The sequence below is a fragment of the Pristiophorus japonicus genome, chromosome 19 (assembly GCF_044704955.1).
Source record: "Pristiophorus japonicus isolate sPriJap1 chromosome 19, sPriJap1.hap1, whole genome shotgun sequence".
NCBI classification, from domain to species: domain Eukaryota; kingdom Metazoa; phylum Chordata; class Chondrichthyes; family Pristiophoridae; genus Pristiophorus; species Pristiophorus japonicus.
The window spans coordinates 67,487,828-67,501,512 of NC_091995.1; the positions used below are offsets into that span (position 1 = coordinate 67,487,828).

The window sequence follows — 13,685 nt, forward strand, 5'->3', positions numbered from 1 at the left end:
GTGGCAGCAGCCCATCTGCCATAAGTAAAACTACCTTGGTGTCATTGATAAATGTTATGTTTTATGTCTCGCAACTCATTGCATACCATGAGAACCAAGGGCTGAGCTGCTTTTTTAAGCTTCCCGGTAGTCACTTGTTATGCTCCAATGCAGCTCAGAGCAGTTTTCTAAGCTGGAACCAGCTCCCAATCCACTTCTGTAACTACCCACCTATTTCATACTTTACTGTCTTATGGGCCAACCTCCACATGGCACTCAATCAGCAGCCTTGCTGAAGTCTGCAAAAAAAAATGTAAATGAAGATCCCTTTGTCCAACCGCTCTTCTACCTCCCATGATCTCCCCTCCCATAAAGTCTTGCTGTCTTACCCTGATTTCACTCCTCAGGAGAGCCTCCAGCATTTTACCCATGGCAGACATCTGGCTCACTGCCCTGCAACTTCCAGAGCCATCCTTCTGCCCTTTTTTGAAAGTTACGTTCCCTTCTCTGGTAACATTCTAATCATTCCCTGAATGTAATGAGCATTGTTGTTGGCCATTCCCCGCCCCCCCCCCCCCCCAACCTCAAGTACCCTGGTGTGCAGGTCCCAGGGCTTTATCCTCTATCATAAATGTGCTGCACTGAGACCACGGACCTGGCCCAAATTAACTGGGCAAAAGAGTTGGTAAACAGGCAGACTGATCAGCAGTGAAAAATTGGACGCGTTCAGTTGAATAGAGAACAAAATTAACATTCCTATAAAGCAAAGGGGGCGTTATGTGGATAACTAGATTAAAATGACACTGAAACTGGACCTTGATGGCATGCATCATCATTTGCTGAAAGGAGTCAAAGTACAGAGACCGGCCACAATTTCTCAATCCTCCAATCTGTAAAATGTGCTGTGGAAGTGGAGAGAGAGTAGCTGATGTAACCCGTTTGTTGAAAAACTGCTTAACTGTAGACCTGTATCGTCGAATGTCTGTTAAGCAAACTATTAGAATCAGTAAATATTCAGAACTGAATGGGTTAATCAAGCACAGTTACCACATACTGGCTAAAAGCAAGTCATGTTTGACAAATGTAAAGTATTTTAAAGAAGCGACTTACTGGATCGATGAAGATAATGCAGTTGATGTGGTGCATGTGGATTTTGAGAAGGTGTCACACGAGGCTTGTTACAAAACAGGTTGAATGGTTCCCTGTGCTATATGATTCGGTGGTTCTGTGTGGGGAGAAGTGGTGCAGAATAGTATACATTCAATGAAAAAGTGCTGAAGTGTGGATCAACAGAGACAGGTCAAACATTTAATTCCCTGGAAGTGTGAGTGCAGATTGATGAAGCCATTTTGGGGATTTATAATCGGAGTACAAGACTAAAGAAGTAGTAATGCATTTGTGAAGAGCTTTAGCTAGGCCTCAGTTACTGTAATTTTGAGTGCCCCATTATAGAAAGGACATCAAAGCCATAGAGCGTGTAGATTCACCAGGATGCTGTCAGGGATAGAATCTATAGTTATGAGGAGAGACATAACATAAGAAATGGGAGCAGGAGTAGGGCATTTGGCCCCTCAAGCCATTCAATAACATCATGGCTGATTTCTACCTCAACTCCACTTGCCTGCATATCCCCATATCCCTTGATTCCCTTTATGTCCAAAAATCTATCGATCGCTGTCTTGAGTATGCTCTGACTGAGCCTCCACAGCCCTCTGAGGTGGAAAATTCCAAAGTTTCACCATCCTCAGTGAAGAAATTTCTCCTTGTCATAGTCCTAAATGGCTAACCCCTTATTCTAAGACTGTGACCCCTGGTTCTTGACTCTCCAGCCAGGAGAAACATCTTCCCTGCATCTACCCTGTCAAGCCCTGTAAGAATTTTGTAAGTTTTAATAAGATCACCTCTCATCTAAAGTCTAGAGAATATAGGCCTAGTCTACTCAATCTCTCCTCAAAGGACAATCCACCCATCCCAGGAATCAGTCCGGTAAACCTTCATTGCACATAGAAACATGGAAAATAGGTGCAGGAATAGGCCATTTGGCCCTTTGAGCCTGTGCCACCATTCAATAAGATCATGGCTGATCAGTCACCTCAGTACCCCTTTCCTGCTTTCTCTCCATACCCCTTGATCCCTTTAGCCGTAAGGGCCATATCTAACTCCCTGTTGAACTGGCATCAACAACTCTCTGCGGCAGGGAATTCCACAGGTTAACAACTCTGAGTGAAGAAGTTTCTCCTCATCTCAGTCCTAAATGGCTTACCCCTTATCCTTAGACTGTGTCCCCTGGTTCTGGACTTCCCCAACATCGGGAACATTCTTCCTGCATCGAACCTGTCCAGTCCCGTCAGAATTTTATATGTTTCTATGAGATCTCCCCATATCCTTCTAAACTCCAGTGGATACAAGCCCAGTCGATCCAGTCTCTCCTCGTATGTCAGTCCTGCCATCCCGGGAATCAGTCTGGTGAACTCCCTCTACCGCATGTATATCCTTCCTTAGGTAAGGAGACCAAAACTGTATACATTACTCCAGGTGTGGTCTCACCAGGGCCCTATATAATTGCAGTAAGATGTCTTTATTCTTATACTCAAATTCTCTTGTAATAAAGGCCAACAACAATTGCTTACTGTACCTGCATGTTAACTTTGTGATTGGTGTACAAGGACACCCAGGCCCCTCTGAACACCAACATTTCCCAGTCTCTCTCCATTTAAAAAATACTCTGCTTTTCTATGTTTCCTACCAAAGTGGATAACTTCACATTTCTCCACATTATATTCCATTTGCCATGTTCTTGCCCACTCACGTAGCCTGTCTATATCCTCTTGAACTCTCTTTGCATCCTCCTCACAACTTACACTCCCACCTAGCTTTGTATCATCAGCAAACTTGGATATATTACATTTGGTCCCCTCATCCAAATCATTGATATAGATTGTGAATGTCTGGGGCCCAAGCACCGATTCTTGCGGCACCCCACTAGTTCCAGCCTGCTAACCCCAAAATGACCCGTTTATTCCTACTCTCTGTTTTCTGTCCGTTAACCAAGCCTCAATTCATGTTAATATATTACACCCATTTCTATTTTGTTTAATAATCTCTTGTGTGGTGGCACCTTTTCAAATGCCTTCTGAAAATCAAAATACACCACATCCACTGGTTCCCCCTTATCTATTCTGCTAGTTGCAACCTCATTAAAAACTAACATTTGTCAAACACCATTTCCTTTTCAAAATCCATGTTGATTCTGCCCAACCCGATGATTATTTTCTAAGTGCCCTGTTACCACGACTTGAGTCGAAGTTTTTAATTGTAAAGGATTTTGATGGTGAGCGGAGAAAGACTTTCCTCTGGTTGAGGAGTCAATGATGAGATCCTCAGTTTGAAATCGTTTGAGTAGAGGGGTTCGGAGAAATTTCTTAGGAACATAGAAATGATTAGCTGAGTAAAGACCAAGGTCCACCTAGTTGTACCGACCTGATAGTTGCATGATACAACAATAATGGAATTGTTGACTAATCATAGCAGGATTGATACAGGGCTGTGGGGTGGGTGTGAAAGTGGGGCAGGGTGGATTAGTTTGGGATTGCTCTAGCAAGGAGTCAGCACAGAATGGCCTCCTGTGCTGTAAACCTCTGGTTCAGCACCTTCAATGTTCCTTTCACTTGATCAATAATTGTTGTTCCAAAAATGTCCTCGTCCGTGCACACTAGTATAAACAAATTGTTCAGATTAGACTTGGATTGCACATTGTCGTCTTTCCCCTCTCATTCCCGCCAAAAAACCAGTCGGAATCACACTGAGACCATGGCCTTTTCAGTGTGAAGACAGATGGCTTGTGTTTGAATAAAACAATTTGCATAATTTGAATGAGATAATTTAATCTAATATTCCAGCTTTATGTGGCCTCAGTTTCACTATTAATTTTGAATTTGAAGCTTGTTTTTGGCCCTTTTTTTTATAGAATTATCTGAATATTCTTGCATTGTGTTGAGGCAAAGGGGCAGAGCTCAAGGCTGCTGTGCCATAGAGAGATGGGACACTCGCAATTACCTGCACAAGCAGCGTTCGAGGTTCCTCACTGAACGAGGGGGAAGCGACAGACCACTGACACTGGACTCCGCTCATACAGCTTACGCTAACAGTGTGTGCAGAGACCTGGGAGCCAGTCACCACCTGTCCCCTCGATTGATGTGTGCGTAACCTGAGAGAGCAAGCTTCCGTAGCTGGGCAGGGGGAGAGGAGAGTTAGTTATTTTTGGCTTTGTGGTAAGTTTGGAGGAGAGTTTATGCGTGCTGAGTTCTGGTATTTAACGCAGCAACAGACGCCAGTGATGTGCACGGGTGATTTAACCAGAGTGAGTGTGTTGTGCAGCAGGGCGATTTCATTCTTTCCTCTCTCACTAAACTTGTTTTCCCCCTTTAGGAGGCCGCTCCCGTTACCGGCCAACTGGCTCCAACCCCAACACCATGTACAGAGACGATCGAGACCGTGGCCGCAGCCGGAGCTTTAGAGACCTGGATGGGGACCGCAGAGACAGGGGAGATGGTGGGGGCAGGTTCGGGGGGCAGAGAGATTCCCGAGATGGTGGGGGTCCATTGAGTAAGCAGAGCTTCCGATCTCCACAGGCCAACAGTTATGGGAACCCCTTGTTTGGGCAGCAATCGATCCAATACCCAAACTTTACCCAAAGCAGCCTGTACGGGGCTGCTAACCCAAGTACATATGGAGCTGCATCTCAAGCTGGCTTTGGAAAACCAGGTAGCTTCCAAAGTGCGAGTGCAGGGAGCAGTTATGGAGCCTCCGGGTATGGCAGTGCTGTCCAAGGTGTGGCTTATGGTACAAATAACTATAGTGCTTCGGCCTCTGCTAGTGGGGGGCGGCCGCCACAGGCCTCGGCCCAGTTCAGGCAGAATGGGATGGGACAACAGCCACAGCCACTGATGTCTCAAACGTACCAACAGAGTGGCTCGTTGCTGGGTTACATGTCCCAGGGGGCCTATCAGTACGCACCACCTCCCCCACCTCCTCCCCCTTCACAGGGAGCAAGCCGGAAATAAGTTCACTTTTATAAAAATTACACTTTATTTCCCCGTTTATAAAGACCTAGGCATCAACTCCATTTTCTACTGAAGACTAAAGTTTAAAAAGGATAAGTAAATTATACAATTGCATCCACCTTGACTTTATTACTACAATAGTGAGCGAGGCAAGAAGCAAACTTTCTGACACCAATCCACATGATCAACGTGGGCTGATCTGTCAAACTTAACTGACGCCTACTGTAAATCTTACTGATATATGTAGGTCTGTACAAGTGTGTTAATGCTTGCAAATCATGGCACAGAGCCAACCTGCTGATCACTCAGTGAAATGGTGGCAGATCAGTGCTTGAACCTTGATCCCTGCACATTTCCCAGTGAGTGTTTGAGCTCCTGGAGTGCCCTTGGTTCAACCACTCCAGAATATTTTTAAAACCAGTTTGTTCCATTATCGAGTGTATCTTTTTAAAAGGTAGGTTTTGTGTCTTGTTGTAGTGTAATTTTATCAGGATTTCTACTAGTCCCATAGTTCAGCCAGAAATTCAGACTTGGTCCTTTCGCTCCCTGTGACAGCAACCGTTTCCAATGGAAATGAGATAATATAATGTGACAAGAGGAAAAAGTTGAGTCAAATTATTTTCAATTTTTGAAACAACTGCACAAACCATCCAAAATCTTTTCTACTTGATGCCACTTTTTATTTTTGCGTATCTTACAATGGGAACTTTTTAATTGTGTTTAACCTCAACATGTGCGTAATAGCTGCTCTTGGATACTTATGAAAGACTGAAAATTCACAAAAACCTTTGGATTCTATATGTAACTTTACACTGAATACTGAGAGCAGGCTTCAGCGCTAACGCCTCCTTGGCTGTAAGATTGTCTGCTTGATTGACTGAGCAATCCTGAACATTATGGGCAGAGGTGGGGGTCAAAAGATGAAGTCTGATGAATTGGGTGTTGACCCTGAAGTTTTGATCTGGTTCCCAGTTTGGCTTAGTTGAGGTGAGGAATGGTGATGTCTCTGAATGTCAGGCTGGATAATGCAGACTCTGTTTACTCAAACATAGAACTACATTTTGGCTCCCATGCTGTTGGGTACTTTTTGTGTTCTCATGAGAAGTACAGTCTGATTAAATTGGCATACATTTGGGATAACCCATAGAATGAAGGAATGAAACAACTTCTCAGTAAAATTTAATCAAAGGAGATTCCAAAAAAAAGTGACTGAATTTGACTATTCCCTCCCAAAGTGTCTAAATTAGCACAAAGATGCTTGGGTTGTCTCCAATTGTCTTTTAAAAAATGAAGAGTCATGTTGCAGTAATGTCCCGTAGTGCAAGCAATGAGGTCTGACTCATGCTAGTGTTTAACTCAGGTTCTGTTGAAGTATATTCTAAAATAGAATTGATGGTTTTAAATTGTTGACAAGCTAAAGTATTGGAACTGTCACTCGACTATTCTCTTATTGTCACCAACTTGTTATTCTCTTTCCCTCCATTACCCAAGAGGAATATTGCTAGGGAGCAAAGAGAGCAATCATTCACCAGGTGCTAATAGGCTAACCAACGGGTGGCCAGAAGTGACAGCATTGTTGGGAGCAGTCTGATACTTGTGTTGGTTAATGTTTCCATACATAGTAGCAGTGGCCAGGTTGTTCTGTTATATTGATGTTCAGGTTAATTTGACCATTCTCCCTCTTATTAATGATTGGCCAGTTTTTTTTGTATTGCTAGGCATCCGTGCTACTGGTAGTTTTTTTCAAACATTTGAGTGCTGAATGTGTCATTAAAGGTAGGTGTTTCATAGATGAACTCATTTAACAAAAAAGTCCATTTTCTTTTTTGAGGCATTGTATGGAATATATTGCGGCTAATTTTAAATTTTTGAACCACCGTCTTTTGGAGGTTCTGTTAGAAATAGGATTGTAACAGCTTTCAGATCGTGTGGCAAAGCTCCCGACTGTTTCCCTAGGTTTCTTTCATAGGTCTAAACTTCCTATCACCATAAAAACACATTTATCACATACACAAGTTTTGAAGTTTTAATAAAAAGACGAGACCAACCAAACTTTTTGACCTTAAATGGGGAAATCGTTCCAGTTACCATCAGCTGTAATGTTAAGTTCTGTAGCCAAGCTGTTTTGATGTAAATTAAATGACCTTTACCGTCTCTTAAGTGCGTGCATTGCTCTGCATTCGATCAGTAACGTCATTCCTGTTAATAAGACTTGAACGCTGCCCTTTGCTTACTGTGAATCTGTTTTGTTTTAATATTACGATGCATGCAGTAAACGTATTGCTACAAATTGCTGTTCGACTATTCGCCAATGTGACTGTCCTGCTGGGGGAAATGAAATTTTGATCTTGGAAACGTGCCTTTTGCCTACTGGTGGCATCAGCGGGTTACCAGCACATTGACAAACTGCGCAACATGCAGACGCTTCAGTTTTGCAAACTTCACTCTTGGCACTGGTTGCCAGAGCAACAACTTTTATTGCACTAAAGAGGCAGCTCCCTGTTGACATTTCTGTTTTGGGGAATAATGAAGCAGAGGGGAAGGGTAGTGAGGGAAGTTTGTAAGTAATTTTATTGCCAGCAAACCTACTTTTAACTTTGCACAGCCTGCCAATGTGTGAGAAGTGGAGCAGTCATGATGTCAGCAGCATTTCGAAGGCATGTTCTCAAGCAGCTTGGCCGAGTCTTTCCTCCCAGAGCAGGTTGTCAACATGACGGTGAAGTTATTACCAGTCATGAATTAGTCCTTTGAAGCAAATGTGGGGTCGCATAGTGAACTTGTGTGATCTCCTCAAATCTCTGTTTTTTACCCCCTGGATGTCAGTCAACGTTATCTTTTCCAACCACGCTACAGACAGAAGCCTTTTCATAACACCAGCATCTTTGAGTTCTGGCTCATCCAGATCATTTGATACAACATTATGGATGTAATTGTGTGCAGCCTGGTTGCAGAGCTATTGAATCTGACACTGCAGCCATTAAGATTACTTGACACAAAGCTCGCATCCTCAGTGGCAATTTAGTCAGTTAATGAAATAATGGGGTATATGAATTGATGACATTATGCTCAGGGACAGTAGAAAAGAAACAGCTGAGTGACAGAGCAAGCAGATTCTCTGAATGGTGATGACCATTCGACCTTTGTGGCTTTCATGTTTTTCTGCACGCTTTAGGTGTTCTGGTGTGTTTCTCCCCCAATAGCCTTCATGTTATTGACAATTTGCTCTGAGCTGGTGAAATTCATTATGTACTGTTAGCCAGTCTAACCTATGCCTGCTCTTAAACTGTAGGAATCCTGCAGCTAGTGAAGCATCACAGAAATCTAGGCACGTCTCCTAACTCTTCCTGTATGTGAAAGGTTTCACCTTGTGACGTTGTACTCGGTGTCAGTCTTATTAATGTGCTATTTTGATACTGTACTGGTTTTCTTCAATTTTGCAATTCCAGTAATAAAGAGATATTTACCAAAGGAATGGCAGCTCTTTCCTGTAGTGTCCTGTACATAGTCCCCACCTGCAGGCTGTCTTTAACTCCAGATAGATGGGAAACTAGGTGAGAAGTTTGCATTTAAGAATTGTAAAAATAAGCACAGAGCAATTGTGCCATCCCATGGGAGGAAATAGTCACATCTGGCCCTCTAGAAAAATGTTGCCCAAGTGGTCAGGTAACAATTCGTTTTAGTTGCCTCTCAGTCGTACGTGGAGGTATGAGAGCCTCCCACTGCACAGCGCACCTTCAATGTTTGGAGCATATTTCGCAGCACCTTGTGTACCACTGCGGTGGTACAGAAACTGGTGCAGCTAATTAAGACTCATTTGGCACTTCCATTCTTGATGGATTTAAAATGTTGATCCTGTGGGCGGTGAAAAAATTCACACAAAGTACTCTGGAAGTCTTTACTGTGAAAAGGACAAAATGAACACCCGCAGTTTACTACACACTGTCTGGTCAGAGTATGAAGGAAGACTGTTTTCACATAAGAGATACGTGGAAAAATATTTTATTGGAGGAGTTGGGTCACTTATAAATTGGGAGTATCCAAGTGGTTTAAGAACATACGAAATAGGAGCAGGAGTCGGCCATAAGGCCCCTCGAGCCTGCTCCGTCATTCAATAAGATCATGGCTGATCATCGACCTCAACTCTACTTTCCTGCCCAATCCCCATATCCCTTGATTCCCCTAGAGTCCAAAAATCTTATCTACCTCAGCCGTGACTATATTCAGAGACTCGGCATCCACAGCCCTCTGGGGCAGATAATTCCAAAGATTCACATTCCTGTGAGTGAAGAAATTCCTCCTCATTGCCATCCTTATCCTGAGACTGTGCCCCCCCGGTTCTAGCCACTCCAGCCTGGGGAAACAACCTCTCAGCATCTACCCTGTCAATCCCCTTCAGAACCTTACATGTTTCAAAGAGATCACCTCTCATTCTTCTAAACTCCAGGGAGTATAGGCCCATTCTACACAATTTTAAGACAACCCTCTCATCCCAGGAATTAGTCTGGTGAACCTTTGTTGCACTGCCTTAATCTAAGGAGGCAAGTATATTCCTCCTTAGATAAGGAGACCAAGACTGCAAGGTACTCCAGGTGTGGTCTCACAAAGGCCCTGTACAATTGCAGCAAGACTTTGGAGTCTGATTTGATGGAACATAATGGGTGGCTGCTTTGTGACCCCTTGCATTGGAGCCATACAAAGCAATACATATTGAACAGGTAGTCACCCAGATATCCAGGAAATGGAAGTTCTGGCATTGGCGTTCAGTGACAACAGAATGATAGGATTCAGAAGACCATTGCACTATTTTACATTTTAATCCTAATGCCTTCACCCTTGGCCCACGCCGCCTATGAACTGACACCATTACATTTCGTGGACCAAATGGGTTGACCTGGCCCCAGATTAAGTTATAAAAACAGAAAATGCTGGAAATACTCAGCACTTCAGGCAGCATTTGTAATTGACCTCAACAGCTTTTTGGGAGAGTTGAGTTTTCCAGATTTCCATTGCCCTTTGTGTAAAGAAGTGCATCCTGACATCACCCCTGAACGGTCTAGCTCTAATTTTAAGGTTATGCCCCCTTGTTCTGGACTCTCCTACCAGAGGAAATGGTTTCTCTTTATCAACACAATATAGACTGGATAGCTCTTGGTCAGCTGGCCTGGACACTGGGCCGAAATAGCCTCCTTCCGTGCTGTAAATTTCTATGACTCTGAACACTTATTATCATTCTTAAACATCTCATTTATGTCGCCCTTTAATCTATATTTAAAGGAATACAAACCTAGTCTGTACAACCCTGGTATTCTGGTGAATCTGCAATGTACTCTGCAAGGCCATTATAGCCTTCCGGAGGTGTAGTTCCCAGAATTGAATGTGCTCCAGCTGGGGCCCAACCAGAGCTCTGTACAGCTACAACATAACTCCCACTCTCTATTCCTGCTTTCTTCAGATAAGACCAACATTCCATTAGCCGCCTTAATTTTCTTGTACCTAAATTTTCTTGTAGCTATCCACTAGCTTTTAGTGATTTCTGAACTTAAATCCCTAAATCTTTCGGCTCCTCCACAGTTCTTAGCTTCTCGTCATTTAGAAAATACTCTGATCTATCTTGGGTCCAAATTGGATGACCTCACTTTCCCACATTGAACTCTCATCTGCCACAGTTTTGCCAACTCTATCAATGTCCCGTTGCAATTTTCTGCTCATATTTACACCATTTACTGAGATTCCTAACTTATTGTCATCAGCACCAATGCCCACCAGTAGCCTCCCACATCAAATTCTTGTCCTGTACAATAATACCATTATCATTACCACTGCTTATTACTCCATTGTCCCAAGCAAAATTGAGCCACTTTTACTTTACAATTTCATGATTTTGCATTTATCCACATAAAATGACTTCTACAACTTGTCAGTGCAACTCCCCAATCTCTCGAGTCTGTTTCGTGTTTGTAACTTCCCCCAGTTTCATCTTGTCAGCAAACTTGGAGGAAAGTTTTGTTTCTCCACATACAGCGCTCCCTCGGCACTGCCCCTCCGACAGTGCGGCGCTCCCTCGGCACTGCAGTGGATATCGGTCTGGCTTATGGGCTCAAATCTTTGGATTGGGGTAATGAGCAGCACCACTGTTTGTGGTTATTTGAGGGAGGAGAGTAGGCTGGGACACCTGCACTGGCAAGTTGATACTGGGAAGCTGACACTGGGTCAGTAACAGAGAATCAGACATTGGGACACCGGCACTATAACATTGTTACTAAGTCACAGTTAAAATAAGACCGGCACTCGAGGACTCGTGCATCCTAACACTAACACACCTATAATGGGATCGATGGGTCTGGGCGTGCGATTGTTCAGATGATGAAGGTAGTGTGTCTGGCCATGGGATGTGTATGGTAGGTCTTGGCATGTGGTTTGCGTTCATAGAAATTTACAGCACAGGAGAAGGCCATTCGGCCCAACGTGTCTGCTGGCCGAAAATGTGCTATCCAGGTTAATCCCACTTTCCAGCTCTAGGTCCATAGCCCTGTAGGCTGCAGCGTTTCAAGTGCACATCCAAGTACTTTTTAAATGTTTTGAGGGTTTCTGCCTCTACCACCCATTCAGGCCGTGAGTTCCAGGCCCCACTACTCTCTGGGTGAAAAAAATTTCTCCTCAACTCCCCTCTAATCCTTCTACCAATTACTTTAAATCTATGCCCCCTGGTTATTGATATCCCTGCTAAGGGCCTCTCATAATTTTATACACCTCAATCAAGTCTTCTCTCCGCCTCTTCTGTGCCAAAGAAAACAACCTTTCAATCTTCCTCACAGCTAAGATTCTCTAGTCCAGGCAACATCCTCGTAAATCCCCTCTATAGTGCAATCATATCCTTCCTGTAATGTGACCAGAACTGTACACAGTACTCTAGGGGTGGGAGGGCAAGGGGGTCACAGCCATTGTACTCACATTGTGTTGGAGGAGAAGAGGAGGCCAGGTTGCCGGTGGGGAAGGAGAGCTCCAGTCGTCGCTGAAGGGCCGCTGACGCCCCCCCCCAATGCCTGTCCCCAACCAGGCCTCGGACCACCTACCACCAAGGGTGCTACCCAGCGGCGAGCTTGCAGCCAACATCTTGCCGCAGGCAACTAGGCCCATATAGCAGTGCCTGGTCTCCAGTCGTCTTGGATCCCCTTGCCACTGGATCAAGATCTCGCTCAGCTAAGCCCGTGTGGTAGCCGGTGTGCAACGACCACCCCGAGTTAAAAGAGCTCACGCACAGGCATCTTCCACTCTGTTAACATGAAGTTCGGGACCTGGAACGTCCGGACCCTCATGGACAATAGCAACAGGCCGGAACGCTGCACCGCCATAGTTGCCTGGAAACTTAAGACGCTTCGATATTGACCGCCACCCTAAGCGAGACCCGGCGGGCAGGGGAAGGCCAGCTCAAGGAACAAGGTGGAGGTTACACCTGGAACGGGAAACCAGAAGAAGAACGCCGCCTCCACGGAGTCGGCTTCACCATCAAAAATGAGCTGGTTGACCGCCTCAGAGACTCCCCCTGCGGGACTAACAAACGCCTCATGACCCTTTGACTCACCCTATCCCAGAACCAGTGTGCCACAGTCATAGAAACATAGAAAATAGGTGCAGGAGCAGGCCATTCGGCCCTTCTAGCCTGCACCGCCATTCAATGAGTTCATGGCTGAACATTCAACTTCAGTACCCCATTCCTGCTTTCTCACCATACCCCTTGATTCCCCTAGTAGTAAGGACTACATCTAACTCCTTTTTGAATATATTTAGTGAATTGGCCTCAACAACTTTCTGTGGTAGAGAATTCCACAGGTTCACCACTCTCTGGGTGAAGAAATTCCTCCTCATCTCGGTCCTAAATGGCTTCCCCCTTATCCTTAGACTGTGTCCCCTGGTTCTGGACTTCCCCAACATTGGGAACATTCTTCCTGCATCTAACCTGTCTAAACCCGTCAGAATTTTAAAAGTTTCTATGAGGTCCCCTCTCATTCTTCTGAACTCCAGTGAATACAAGCCCAGTTGATCCAGTCTTTCTTGATAGGTCAGTCCCGCCATCCCGGGAATCAGTCTGGTGAACCTTCGCTGCACTCCCTCAATAGCAAGAATGTCCTTCCTCAGGTTAGGAGACCAAAACTGTACACAATACTCCAGGTGTGGCCTCACCACGGCCCTGTACAATTGTAGCAACACCTCCCTGCCCCTGTACTCAAATCCCCTCGCTATGAAGGCCAACATGCCATTTGCTTTCTTAACCGCCTGCTGTACCTGCATGCCAACCTTCAATGACTGATGTACCATGACACCCAGGTCTCGCTGCACCTCCCCTTTTCCTAATCTGTCACCATTCAGATAATAGTCTGTCTCTCTGTTTTTACCACCAAAGTGGATAACCTCACATTTATCCACATTATACTTCATCTGCCATGCATTTACCCACTCACCTAACCTATCCAAGTCGCTCTGCAGCCTCATAGCATCCTCCTCGCAGCTCACACTGCCACCCAACTTAGTGTCATCCGCAAATTTGGAGATACTACATTTAATCCCCTCGTCTAAATCATTAATGTACAGTGTAAACAGCTGGGGCCCCAGCACAGAACCTTGCGGTACCCCACTAGTCACTGC

At 44.7% G+C, this 13,685-nt stretch overlaps 1 protein-coding gene across 1 annotated transcript in view; it reads left to right on the plus strand.

Annotated features, from left to right (window-relative positions):
• Nucleotides 1-8,510, plus strand: part of LOC139229919 (probable ATP-dependent RNA helicase DDX17) — a 41,234-nt gene extending 32,724 nt beyond the window's left edge. The window contains exon 13 of the mRNA XM_070861550.1: nt 4,408-8,510. Coding sequence (XP_070717651.1) covers nt 4,408-5,042 — 635 coding nt within the window. The 3' untranslated portion in view covers nt 5,043-8,510. The remainder of the gene's footprint in view (nt 1-4,407) is intronic.
• Nucleotides 8,511-13,685: the final 5,175 nt, after the last annotated feature.